The 14,232-nt window shown below is 35.2% G+C and overlaps 1 protein-coding gene across 1 annotated transcript in view; it reads right to left on the reverse strand.

Moving 5' to 3' along the window:
- Positions 1-1,640: 1,640 nt before the first annotated feature.
- LOC136041706 (PR domain zinc finger protein 5-like) overlaps positions 1,641-14,232 on the reverse strand; it is a 39,799-nt gene continuing 27,207 nt past the window's right edge. The window contains exons 4-5 of the mRNA XM_065726441.1: positions 12,628-12,764; positions 1,641-1,937 (exon numbers count right to left, since the gene is read on the reverse strand). Coding sequence (XP_065582513.1) covers positions 1,746-1,937; positions 12,628-12,764 — 329 coding nt within the window. The 3' untranslated portion in view covers positions 1,641-1,745. The remainder of the gene's footprint in view (positions 1,938-12,627; positions 12,765-14,232) is intronic.

A 14,232-nucleotide genomic window follows, 5' to 3' on the forward strand; every position in this document is an offset into this window, starting at 1 on the left:
GCAAAACACAATTATTCTGTATATGAGAAGGCTGCACCTTCCCAAACTTAAAGCAAAACACAAAACAAACAACTTAAAGCAAAACACAATTATTCTGTATATGAGAAGGCTGCACCTTCCTCAACCAATACTCGTAGTTTTTTAGTGCTTTCAAAAAGCTCCTAATTCCAATCCGGCGGCCCTTGCGTTTTCAGGGGCCGTTCTTAAGGAATTAGGACTTAGCGTAAAGAGTGAGAAATGAGGAAGGGGCAGCCTCCCTCAAACACGAATAATTTATGTTCTTTTTAAGTTTTTAATGTTGCTCCTTACTTGTTTGTTGCTCAAAAATTGTTTTTTTAAATTAATATCTGTCAGTAATCCATGCTTAGTTTCCGTTTCTGACCGTCTAATTCTGTAAAAGTCGTGCAATCTTTACGAAAATAACACCATCGTTTATCATCAGTTTACCATCAGCCTATCAATGACCCATACTGCAGAGGTTTTAAGCTCCTATCAACAAAATGTGAAATTTTGAATTTTTTCTCAGAAGAAAAATCATGGATACGTGTTTTTTCTTTTTTTTCAGGGATGGTCCTATCGAACCTAGTCAAAGAATAATGGAAGAGGGCTCATTCGAACGGAAATTAAAAGGCCTAGTGTCCTTTTTAAGTGACCAAAAAGAATAGAGGGCAAATAGCCCTCCTTCGACGAATATTTATGAATGAAAAGCATCGTTGTGAGGGGCCCGTGACAATTGGTAGTCCTGGGTCGACCACAACTTGTGGCGGCCCTGGTTGTAACAGGTGTAGTAGTGACTAGTAAGTTGAACGACCCAAATTCCGTAATTTCTGTTAGTAGTAATTTCTGTTGAATTTAACTTTTAGTGTTGCTTTCTACTTTCAGCTGAAATTATATATATAATGTACACAGAATTCAACTATCCATAAGAACACAACCCTGATTGGTAAATAGACGAAATTTGGCAGCGTAAACTAAACACAAAAACGTAGCAAAACGAAGATATTCAAACCAGCAAAACGAAGAGACATGAAGGTCATAATTAATGGGGAAATGTAGGTCACTCAACTTACTAGTCACTACTTCGTCTGTCACAATCAGGTTCGCCGCAAGTTGGCTTCGGGCCCAGTACCATCAATTGTCACGGGCGCCTCACTAGTGCCAAAAACGATTCATTCTTCACCGCCATGATCACTAGTACAATAGGCCAGTAGGCCCCCTTCCCAGTCTATTTATTCATGGACATCACACTGAGTACTTATGCAACACTAGACGTTTGCTCACAAATGAAACAATATTTTAAGCGTTTTTGTTAATAGCCTTTTAATTGAATCCGTTTTTTATTCTAAAATATGTTTATCCTGAATAATAGATCATTGTACTGAAAAATAAAAATTTAAAACATGACATTGCCTTAAACTAGCCTGTTGTTTTTTTGTCTAAAGATCATATAACAAGACCTTCGGTGGTGAAACAAACCTCCAGAGTCTAAGGGCAAGGGCTATAAGTTATGCCTCGGGGGCATATAATTTTTTATGGAAGGAGGGGCCGTATAAACTTTAGAAGAGGCTCATTAAAGTTCGAGTTCCCTTTTAAGAGGCAGAAGTGATGGAGGGTAACTAGCCCTCAAGGTTTGGAGACCTCCTTTTTTCATTTTTCTTTCCTTTTTTTCTTCTTCCTTTTTGGTTTCAATGGCATTGATACAGTGTGGATTTGAAAATTATTTGGAAATGAAGAATAAACTAGACTTACCTAGTCCGAAAAGATTTTCCACAGACATTACAAGGATATTTTGCTTCGCCGTGTCTTTCTTTGTGGCGTGTCATGAGACTTGGATAGCATGTTGAATAATCACAGCCAGGATGTTCACATTGTAATTGCTTATGATGACTTAGATGGGAGTTGAGCCTTTCCTGATTCTCAAATTTGCGTTTACATTGCTGCAAACAACACAAAGAAACTCAGAGTTTGGTAAAACGGAACAATCCTTATTTAAAAAAAAATTGAAGCTGAAAAATCAAAGAAACAAAGAGAGGGGGAGGGAGAAGGAGAGGGAGAAGGGGGGGGGAGAGGGAGAGAGAGAGAGGGAGAGAGAGAGAGAGATAGAAAGAGAGAGTTAGAGAGGGAGAGGAGGGGATGATAAGTATAGCGAAAAGGAATGGCAACATAATTATAAATTAATTCTCAGCTCTTTCCATAAGTTTGATGGGAAAACACGACGATGAAATATCGGATAACCCTATCTATTGATTGGGTATCAAGTTTGGGTTTATCTATCCGTTTGGGTATCAAGATAATTTGAAGTTTCTATTTATTCAGAACGTGAATTTCACCTTTCCTCGCTCGTAAATTATTAGAAAATGAAATATTTGATGTCAAAATTGTTTTTATTTATCTTTCCCGCAAATGCTTTTTCCGCTCCGACGCGTAGATCGTACTACAACACTATAGGCGAGAACGCAATTTTGTTTTGTTACATACGTGTCTCATACAATTGCTCCGACTTTTAGATTCAGACTGCCACTTTCCTGTCTCCAGCCGCTAGTATCGCTATCGCGCACCGTGTCCCAAAAATAAATCGAGTTTTCATAACTGTATTGGTATATAAGCCCTGCTACAGGACTAGGATATGTACTAATATCGCAAAACGAACTCCGGCACTATACAGGGAGGAAAAGGCGGTGAGTGAGCGACATAAGGAGTTCATGAGAATCCTTAAGACTTGTAACTTCTTCACACTGTAAGACTTAACCGTCTTACACTTAGAGTGGAACAATTTTCTTTTTAAAATTAATCCTCAAACATTATTCCGATAAAACTATTCAATAAAACTTGAGAAGCACTAGTTGGACATTTTCCAAAGCCAGATTAATGGTGATAAAAATAAAACATATTAATTTAGAACGTTTTAAGTAAGTAGAACAAACATTCGTTGAATTCCAATCCATCTAAATAATACTATTAAAACGACCGAGTCAAAAAACCAAATGATAATATATTGATATGATAAACAAATTACTACTGTAAACAATTTAGACAAGTTATACAAGAATATGTTTGTTTAAATAAAACCTGATTTGATCGAAATTCATCCCTATTAATTTCTACTTAAATCATTTTATTATTATTATCTAATTTATCCATTTGACATGAACTGGTAAGAATTAATGCCTATTATTTTTTTTATTTTATTATTTTTATTATTTTTATCTATTTTATTTATTTTTACTTAATTTCCATAAACAATTTTTATTTTGGGGGCACTAATTACATTTTTCTCGAGATTAGTCATTTGACAGCTTCTTAATTGTAAATAAAACTTAAATTGTTTCGGTGTACAAAACTCTGAAATTTTTCTGAAATCTGAAATCACTGCCTTTCTTTATAAATATGAATTTCTCAATAGGTGAAGCCCAGCCTTGAGACTCTGGTAGCTGCGGTCCAAACCTACAACGAAGAAGAGCTGCAGCAAGTTGTTAGTAGCAGTAGTAGCACGAATTTGGCAAAGAGAAAATTTCTAACTAGGAATGCATATTCACACATATATAGGGGGGAAGGGTAAGGAGATTGTTTGACTGTTTTTAACAATTGATGAAACCATGCCTGAAAACTCTGGGGACTGCATTTCAAACCTACAAAGAAGAACAGCAGCGAGTTTTAAGAAGTAGTAGTGGCATGAATTTTCAAGAAATAGAACCCTATCCATGAGCATCGATTAACACAAATTTGGAAGGGGGAGGGAGAGGATTTTGTTTGATTTTTTTTTTAATTTCTTTAACTCGTGCCCTTTACTTTATAGAAATGAATTTCAAAATTGACAAAACTCTACCACTGCCACTTTTGGGACTGCCACAAAGCCACAAAGATGAAGATGAGTTGTTACTTGTGACATGTTACTAGTCTTAACAGCATGAATTTTTCAAGGAGAGGAATTCCTAACAAGAGGTACCGATAATCAAAGATATAGGGGGCAGAGGCTCTACTACCCCCTCCCCTAATTATTGCTCCTAATCCTAACTGTTAAGGTGATATTATAGTTTTTAACTATTTAAGTTTAAATAACAAAAAAAAAGAAACCATAAAAAGAGACATAAGGGGTATGGTGGCGGAGGTATGGAGACATAAGGGGTAAAGCAAAAAAAAGAAGAGACAAAAAAAAAGAAAAGAAGACAGAATGCTTCTTAAGGAAGAGTTATTTTATTCGCGGTTTTGAACACTAACAAAATCATTGTAGAGAATAAAAAAAAGTAAATCTAGAATACTCAATACAATATCGTTTTAATTTATAAATATGAATTTCAGAAAGGATCAAACCATGCCTGGAAACTCTGGGGTCTGTGTTTCAAACCTACAACGATGATGTGCTGCAACGAGTTGTAAGATGTAATAGTAGCATGAATTTTTCAAGGAGTAGAACCCTATCCATGAGCACCGAAGAAAGTGGCAGGGGCTCTACTACCCTTTCCCCTCATTAGTGCTCCTTTTACTAACTGTTAAGGTGATATTATGTTTTTTTTTATTTTCTATGTTTGAATAAGTAAAAACAAAAAGGAATTCAAAAAGGGATACAAAGGGGACTGGTTGTGGTGTTAAAGCAAAGTTGAACACTAAAATAACCATTATAGAGAAGAAGAAAAGAGAAGAAAAGAAGAAAAGCGAAAAAAGAGAAGAAAAGAAAAAGAATAACCAATGCAATTTGATTCGATCTGCTTACGATCGGCTTATAATTTTGCATTTTTCCCTTTTATTTATTTATTTCTTTTATTCGTTGTTTATCGTCTTATTTCATTATTTACTCATTTTATTCACTATTTTTTTAATGTTGGGGTTTTGGAAATTAATCAATTCATAGAGGAGTATCGGGGGCCCGAGTGGCTTTTCAGTTTTCTCCAAACAATGGTACACCGAGCTATCACTTCTCCTTTCCTCGGTAATCGGCAGTCATGAATTTTCTAATGGTCCCTAAATTTTTCTAAATTTCCTAAAAATTTTCTAATTTTTCTAAAGCTATGGATTTTCATCCATATGGATTAGAAAAAATTTTTCTAAAGCTATGGATTTTCATGCATTCAAATAATTTGCCCAAATTTAAATGCATCTCAAAATTTTTGAACATCAATATTAAATTTGAAAAACAAAAAAATAATATATTTTGTTTATTAATATTATTTTGAAAATAAATAATAATTAGATAAAAAGAAATATAAATAATAATTAGAAAAATAAATACTAAGTCAAGATTGTGCAAACAGCTACTTCAAATTGAGCAAATTTTTTGAACGACGAAACAAATACAACAATCCGCATATAAAATAGCTTAAAAAAAAAATTTTGACATCAATATTCAATTTGAAAAATTGAAAAAATATTTTTTAATATATATTATTATATAAAAATAAATTAATAATTAGATACATAGAAGAATGAATAATAATTTAAAAAAATAATAAGTCAGGATTGTCTACACTGCTTCTTCAGATAGAGAAAATTTTTTGAATGGCGAAACAAATACAATAATCCGCCTATAAAATGACACTTAAGCTCACTGCAGCTACGGATTTTCATGAATTCAAATGATTTGCCTAAATTTAAATGCTTCTTAACATTTTTTTTCAAAATTGCCTTGCTGTTCAATTTGAAAAATAATAACTTTTCATATATAATCTTACAACTCACATGCTTCAATGTTTAGAAAAAATAAGAAAAGACCGTTACACCGTTTTACTTCCTCGCTTACAGGTTATTAAGCTTTTGAAGCAAAATTGATTTTAGCATATTGAATTTTTTGGAAATTTAATAATTACGAAAAAAATTAAAATTTTCTTATAAAGTAGAATGTCACAGCAAGATCGCCAACTTAACATATCAGATATTTATCATGAATAAACAAATGTAACCTAAAATGAATATAAATTTAAACGACCTACATTTACATTGCCTAGACAATAACATTTTGAGACTAGTAAGTTTTATGAGAATAGAAAGTTTTAAGCCTTTGGTCAGGTTCGTTGACAAAAGTGTTGAAAGTGTTGAAAATTAGGCAAAAAAGAAAACGCTGTAATATGAAAACTTCATAGATTATTTCAGTTTTTGAACCAGGTAATATTTTTGAAATTTAACAATTGTAAAAAAAACAAACTTTTTAACATAAAAATTGTTTTGATATTCACGTTGAAAAAAATTGAAAAGATATAATTTTACAAAAACCAGAACAACATAAAAAGTTTATAGAGAAGTGGACAGGGTTGCCACACCTAATGATTTATCACTATTTCTAGTGATTCACAAAAATAAAGTGATAAACAGATAAAGGGAATCACTAAACTAACCAGAGAATCATGTAAAATCTAGTGATTTTTTGTCACCAGGTGGCAATCCTTGAAGTGGAAATAATAAAGACGCAAAGTCTATATAGAGACAATATTTCACATATAGGTTCACTGTCCTAAAAATAGCTATAGTCAATCGTAAAATCTTAGGCCAAAATTGAAAAAAAAGTAAACTAGAATTTAAGAAAAATGAATAAACAGAAAAACATATAGACAAGAAGAGTAGATAAAAGAATTATAGCTAGAACCAGCATTCCGATTATAGCTAGAACCAGTTGTAAAATTCAAGGATTAGAATGATACAAGCTCATTAGAAAATGGACGTGACGACCTGTCAAGGGACTTCTGGAGATGAAAAAAGGGACGAAAGTGGAAATGGATTTTGATTGCCATTTATGGTCAAAACATTCCTTTGCTTATGAATCAGAAGCGGCGGTCAAGTCACCCCAAGAGTCATCATATTCATGACCCTCGGAAGGGACTCATTTTTCATGGAGACGGGTCAGTTGTCTTTGTTTTATCGTTTTACTTTTAAACTTTTAGTTAAGTTTATTTAAAACAAAAACGAAAAGCAAATTCAAGATTAGAAGCACGCATATACGCTTCATAATGCTTCAGCTTGCAAGCTAACTCAGTCACTTATTCAACTTCTCTTAGAGATTCGTAAGCTTGCTTATCAGGTCCGACTTCCCTTTTTGTATATCCTTTTCAGTCCACTCTTTTTTATCTGTTTTTTTTTTCATCTTCCCGTATTTTCATGACACTCTCTAGTAAGGAATTGGCCAAGGCGATGTCCACCGAATCCTTTGAAACCACCAGTCTCCGTAAGCGATTGGTGGCCTTTTTCAAGAGGGCATCAACAATTGCTCCTTTTTTGTTTTTCAGAGGCCCCCTTTTCTTGCAATGATTCCTCAAGTCGGGAGTTTAGCTCCCTTTCTATCTTTTGGTCTTGGACTCTTTGTTCAGAAGCTCGTTCCATTGTTTTGCTCTCCACATAGTCTTAGTATTTTGACCTTACTGACCTAGTCAAAGTCAACAGCTCTTTGGGAATAGAAAACCCCTTCTTTCTGACATGGCGGCTCTGTCCCGCAGAAGAAGACTTCCGGAGAGCGAAAAAAACCCTCTCTACATAAGCATTGTCATGCAATAATATCACTGCAGATTTTACAAGATTCGACAGAAGAGTATACTTTTCAAACAGTTCGTGGTAATCAAACAGTTCGTGGTAACGAACTGTAGTAAGGAGCGACCCGGCTCAATAGTAAACAAACTCTAAAAAATTGAATTTTGATATCAATAGCTACATCAAAAGAATCGCATTTTAATGCTGATTTTAAATATATAAGTTTCATCAAGTTTAGTCTTACTCATCAAAAGTTACGAGCCTGAGAAAATTTGCCTTATTTAGGAAAATAGGGGGAAACATCCCCTAAGAGTCGTAAGATCTTAACGAAAATGACAACATCAGATTCAGCGTATCAGAGAACCGTACTGTAGAAGTTTCAAGCTCCTATCTACAAAAATGTGGAATTTTGTATTTTTTGTCAGAAGACAAATCACGGGTGCGTGTTTATTTGTTTGTTTGTTTTTTTTTTTTCTTTTCCCCAGAGGTCATCGTATCGACCAAGTGGTCCTAGAATGTTGCAAGAGGGCTCATTGTAACGGAAATGAAAAGTTCTAGTGCCTTTTTTAAGTGACCAAAAAAATTGGAGGGCATCTAGGCCCCCTCCCACGCTAATTTTTTTCCCAAAGTCAACGGATCAAAATTTTAAGATAGCCATTTTGTTCAACATAGTCGAAAACCACAATAACTATGTCTTTGGGGATGACTTACTCCCCCACAATTCCTGGGGGAGGGGCTGCAAGTTACAAACTTTGACCAGTGTTTACATATAGTATTGGTTATTGGGAAGTGTACAGACGTTTTCAGGGGGATTTTATTTTGTTTGGGGGTGGGGCTGATGGGAGGGGGCTATGTTGGAGAATCTTTCCTTGGAGGAATCTGTCATGGGGGAAGAAAAATTCAATGAAAAGGGCGCAGGATTCTCTAGCATTACTATAAGAAAACAATGAAAAATAAACATGAAAACGTTTTTTTCAAATGAAAGGAAGAAGTAGCATTGAAACTTAAAACGAACAGAAATTATTACGCATATGAGGGATTCTAAAAATACTTTAGCATAAAGAGCGAGGTATTTAGGAGGAGGTAAATACCTTGCTCTTTATGCTAAAGTATTTTTAGTAATTTCAACTATTTATTCTACGGCCTTTCTGATTCAGGGGTCATTCTTAAAGAATTGGGACAAAACTTACGATTTAGTGTAAAGAGTGAGGTATTAACGAGGGTACAAACCCCCTCGTATACATAATAAAAATATAAGATTATGAAAGTTTGTTACATAAGTTAATTCTTAAGTTGCGTATATTTTTTACTAATAAAAACGTTCGTTAAAAATTAAAAGTTCTAGTTGCCTTTTTAAGTAACCGAAAAATTGGAGGCAACTAGGCCTCCTTCTCCACACCTTATTTCTCAAAATCGTCTGATCAAAACTAAGAGAAAGCCATTTAGCCAAAAAAAGAATTAATATACAAATTTCATTTTAATAATTTATGTGCGGAGAGCCAAAACCAAACATGCATTAATTCAAAAACGTTCAGAAATTAAATAAAAAAAAACTAATTTTTTTAGCTGAAAGTAATGAGCGACATTAAAACTTAAAACGAACAGAAATTACTCCGTATATGTAATGGGTCGTCCCCTCCACAATCCCTCGCTCTTTACGCTAAAGTTTGACTCTTTGCCACAATTCTACTTCTTAAAACAGTTACAAGCTTTAGCGTAAAGAGTGAGGGATTGTGGAGGGGACGACCCATTTCATATACGGAGTAATTTCTGTTCGTTTTAAGTTTTAATGTCGCTCTTTACTTTCAGCTAAAAAAATTAGTTTTTTTTTTATTTAATCCCAAAAAAAAGGCATCCATCATTGAGAAGTTTTTATGCCAGTATTGGTCGAGGCGAGATGATATTGGTTCTACTGAGCTCTCGGCTTGAAGCAATAACCACTCACTTCTAACATCGGGTAAATGTTTACTTTCGTCCCAAGTGTACTAAAGTGCGTATTACTGCATATAGCAAGATTCTGACGATCACATATTGTTTCCTTGTCATTATTAGAGAAGTGCATCCATTTCTGGCTGACCATCATCCTCCATGGGGCAACCTAAAAATGCGTAAAGTGGGCTGGCTTACAGGTAACATTACCTACAGAGCGAAGCGTATTAGTCCACGAGCCCCGCGGGCAGCGGGGCGATGTCTGTATTCTATATTTATTCAACGAAGAGCGATAAAACTAAAAATAAAAAAATAAATAAAAAAACGAGGTTTATTAAATAAATACAGAATACAGACCTCGTCCCGCTGCCCGGGGGGCTCATGGACTAATACGCTTCGCTCTATAGGTAATGTTACCTGTAAGGAAGCCTGCTTTACGCATTTTTAGTTTGCCCCATGGAGGAGGAGGGTCAACCAGAACTGGATGCGCTTGTAGAATTAGCATTCCTAAGTGCTCTAAACTGGAACGAAAGTAAATATTTACCTAACATCGTTAACACTTACTCCTATCGGGATCTATAGGGCATGTAAAACTATATCTGACAGACTTCTAGCTCTTTTCCTTTCCGAGGGATCCAAGCCCCTAAGCGAGATGGCTATTCAAAGAGATGGGGCACTTCTTGATCAAGTGTTTGGCAGCTGCCTTGAAGTGCCTTCGCGCCCTTTGACTGAACCCTTGACTAAGCCTCAATATCGAGATGTTGGACAAAATCATTTTTCGAGATGGCAGTCTCTTGTTGCACAAGGGTTTGAATTTCAGCACACACATCAGAAATCGAGCATTGTATGGGACACTCATCTTTTTCTGGCTGTCTCAAAAATCCCCCTATCTTGCAGGCCAGTTAAGGAAAAAATGTCTCAATAACAAATTTGGATGACTCCTCTCCAAATTCGTTGAGCTCTTTCATGAATTCGTTGAGCTCTTTCATGAATCCGTTGTGGAAAATATGCATGTTACACGTTCCAATGTTTGCAAGCTCTTTCGAAAACTTATTCTTCTTCAATGCATTCATTTGCAACCATACTTACATTAGGTCCATCGCTTCCTGTTATTATTAGTCTTTCAAGAGGCAAATTCTCGCTCCCAATGCATGACATCATCTTTTTTACATTGTCCTTGGCAGTTGCTTGTCCCATAAAATACGTCATCAGATAGCAGCTCAAAACTTGATCTCAACAAATTTTAGCTCTTTTTCCATCGCTTCCTGTCCATCGCTTCCTGTTATTATTAGTCTTTCAAGAGGCAAATTCTCACTCCCAATGCATGACGTCATCTTTTTTACATTGTCCTTGACAGTTGCTTGTCCCATAAAATACGTCATCAGATGGCAGCTCACAACTTGATCTCAACAACTTGTAGCTCTTTTTTCATCGCTTCCTGTTATTATTAGTCTTTCAAGAGGCAAATTCTCGCTCCCAATGCATGACATCATCTTTTTTACATTGTCCTTGACAGTTGCTTGTCCCATAAAATACGTCATCAGATGGCAGCTCACAACTTGATCTCAACAACTTGTAGCTCTTTTTTCATCGCTTCCTGTCCATCGCTTCCTGTTATTATTAGTCTTTCAAGAGGCAAATTCTCGCTCCCAATGTATGACATCATCTTTTTTACATTGTCCTTGACAGTTGCTTGTCCCATAAAATACGTCATCAGATGGCAGCTCACAACTTGATCTCAACAACTTGTAGCTCTTTTTTCCTTCACTGTTTGTAGCTCGTCATATTCAAGAAGGAAGTGAGCTTCACCCCATGTTCTAAGATTCTATTTACAGTCTGGGTGAAGGGCATCAGTTATCAAGTACACAGGTTTCTTGTCACTTATCAACGTCCCAGCGGTAGCTTACCATAGAACATGGCTTCAAAGACATCAATGATTCCATCACACAAAGATGTAGACATCAAAGCTTACAAGGACTTGAGTACCTGATGATTTCTGCTTTGTGATTTGATCTCTGCTTTCTGATGATTTCTGCTTTTTATGCAGCATCTGTGTAAAAAACAACATCTCAAGATTGTTACCTCAATTGCTACCTGAATGCTCTTCTAATTGGGACTGTAGCCTAGCAGATCCACATAATCGTGACTGTAATGGATTGAGAGAGATTGCAACCTTTTTCTTGTGCTCGTCCAACAAAGCATGCTGATTCAAGGTGTAATGATTCAAGGTCTTTACGACAGCTAAGGTTTCTCCTGCATATTTTGCAGTACAAAGAAAACTCACCATCAAAATCCCATACTATTAGTTTATCTTTCTGCAAAACATGTCTTCTTTAGTTAACCAGGAGCAACAAAATTTGCAGTTGGCCATTATCTTTCCTAAATAAACTTGGAAGACATGAAAGACAAGTAGGCTTAAACACAGCTGGAAAAAAACTTGAGTACAAGATTTTTGTTACCTCATGATACCCTCCTCTTCTCACTCAGCCTGCTATTAGTTTATTAACTAATATTTAAAAGGAAAGAATATATAATTTGTATCATTGGAATTCTAGTCAATTCAAACAAATTCATACAGGTATGGTTTGTTTTCTGAAGCAACAGGAAATTATCTATCCTTGAAAGTTACCATAATATGACCAATCCATCCCACTCACCTTATAGACCAATGTTACTCTTTCCTTGAATGGTAAGACAACGTGACCCACGAATACCGCCCACCATATAGGCCAATTCTGTGCTGTTACTAGCTGCAAATTTTTACAACAGTCAATACACATTTTGGCGACAGTCAAAGTTCCCAATGTTCTGTTTGTTCCTTTCTGAACTGCAACAGCGTAACCAAGAGAAAAGCAAAGCCGAATTTGTGGAGCAGCTATATTATCTAAAGTGGGTCTTTCAAATTTATTTTGCTTCAGTTTTCAAATATACCATGCTCGCAAATAGGGAATTTTAATGACTTCAGGGGGATTTAAGGGACTTTCTGCATAAAAAAGACTTAAAAGGGACTTCAGCCCAAAAAAGGGAATTTAGGGTCTTTTAGGGACTAATTCTGAGCCCTGCATATATGCATTTATACTTCTATTTGAACCATGCATGAACACTGTTTTATTTCCCCGTCAATAGCTCTGTGTTGTTTTTCCTTTTTTTTCGCTTTTTGAACCGGGAATCACGTAAAATTTTGGATATTTCTGGAGTTTACCAATTTTACAAAAGAAAGAAAAATAAAGAAAACTTTATTGAACTTACAGCACAGCTAAACCGAGAATCAGAAAAATGACTAGAGATGTGCCTTTTCAAGGCTTTTCTTTCAACTTGGGTCTCACATTTCGGGCAACAGAAATATTGTGTGTCCATCTGGCTGTTATCCTTATTTGACAGAGAGTCTAAAACGAATCTTAAAAGTTAATATATGACGCAAACTCGAGGGACAACACGATGTCAAAGACAGAAACTTAAGCAACTGATGTAAAATCAAAGCAACAAAACATATTTTCGACGTAATACATAATATTAATTGTTTTTTTTTCCAAGATCCCACTGCCTTTCTATGACGAACAAATAAACGTTCAAATGGGGATAAGTCAATTCATTAGACAGTGAAAACAGATACAAAAGTCTGGATATTTCGACGATATATGCAGCGATTGTTATCACCTTGAGACTTTGGATGAGCCCAGTTATAGAACTCTCTCAGACAAATCTAGCGAATGAACCGGAAGTTGTTATTTTGTTCTTAATACATATGTTAGTATTAATTTTAATGCTTTAGTATATATGCTGATGACGATCGCTGTATATGTGGTCGAAATATCCAGACTTTTGTGTTTGTTTTCACTGTCTAATGAAGGTCTTATTCCTATTTGAACGTTTATTTGATTGTGATAGAAAGGCAGTGTGGTCTTGGAAAAAAATACCTTTTCCTTTTTTTTCTATTCATGTTTTAATTCTACATTTTCTAATGAGGTTATATTCTTAAATTGACACTTTATTCTGAGCATAACGTGTTATGTGTCTTATAAACGTCTAACTGAACAAATTGTTAAAAATATGATCAAAAGCAGCAAAATTATCCTTGCGTATTGGGTAATTTTTCTTCGTGTAAAAAATGTTTATTATTTGTTTCTTAATTTTTTACATTGCTTGTTCAATTAAGGTCGCATTCTTAAACTGGCTTTCAAACTTAAAGTACTATTTTTTCTGATAAGCATCTCAGTGAACAAAATTGTCTGAATTATAATTGAAAGGAGAAAAAATACCCTTTTAAGCGGGAGCAACTTTTGTCCTTGTTAACAATGATCTTTTTGTTATTTTACAACTAAAACCTTAGATTTATTTGGTTCTATTGAAGACGAGCGCGAATCTCCGGCATTCTTATTGGGGGGGGGGGAGGCAAGAGGGATCCATATCCGGGTAGTCAAGGGCATTGGATATATAATAATTTTTTTATCCACATTATTGGGGGGCAATTGCCCCCCAAACAACCTGTCCGTATTTGAACATGTATTTGCTAAACAAAACATAGCATTTACTACGAAAGTAGAAACCAGACAAGTTCCTAAAAAAAAATCAAGTGGGAAGGGGAAGGACAACATTAGAGGGATCCATATCCGGGTAGTCAAGGGCATTGGATATATAATAATTTTTTTATCCATATTATTGGGGGGGGGGCAATTGCCCCCCAAACAACTTGTCCGTATTTGAACATGTATTTGATAAACAAAACATAGCATTTACTACGAAAGTAGAAACCAGACAAGTTCCTAAAAAAAAATCAAGTGGGAAGGGGAAGGACAACATTAAAAAAAACGGAATGGAGCCGAATCATATAACAATCAGGGGACAATATAAATA

This window comes from Artemia franciscana, unplaced genomic scaffold (assembly GCF_032884065.1).
Source record: "Artemia franciscana unplaced genomic scaffold, ASM3288406v1 PGA_scaffold_33, whole genome shotgun sequence".
Taxonomy (NCBI): Eukaryota; Metazoa; Arthropoda; class Branchiopoda; order Anostraca; family Artemiidae; genus Artemia; species Artemia franciscana.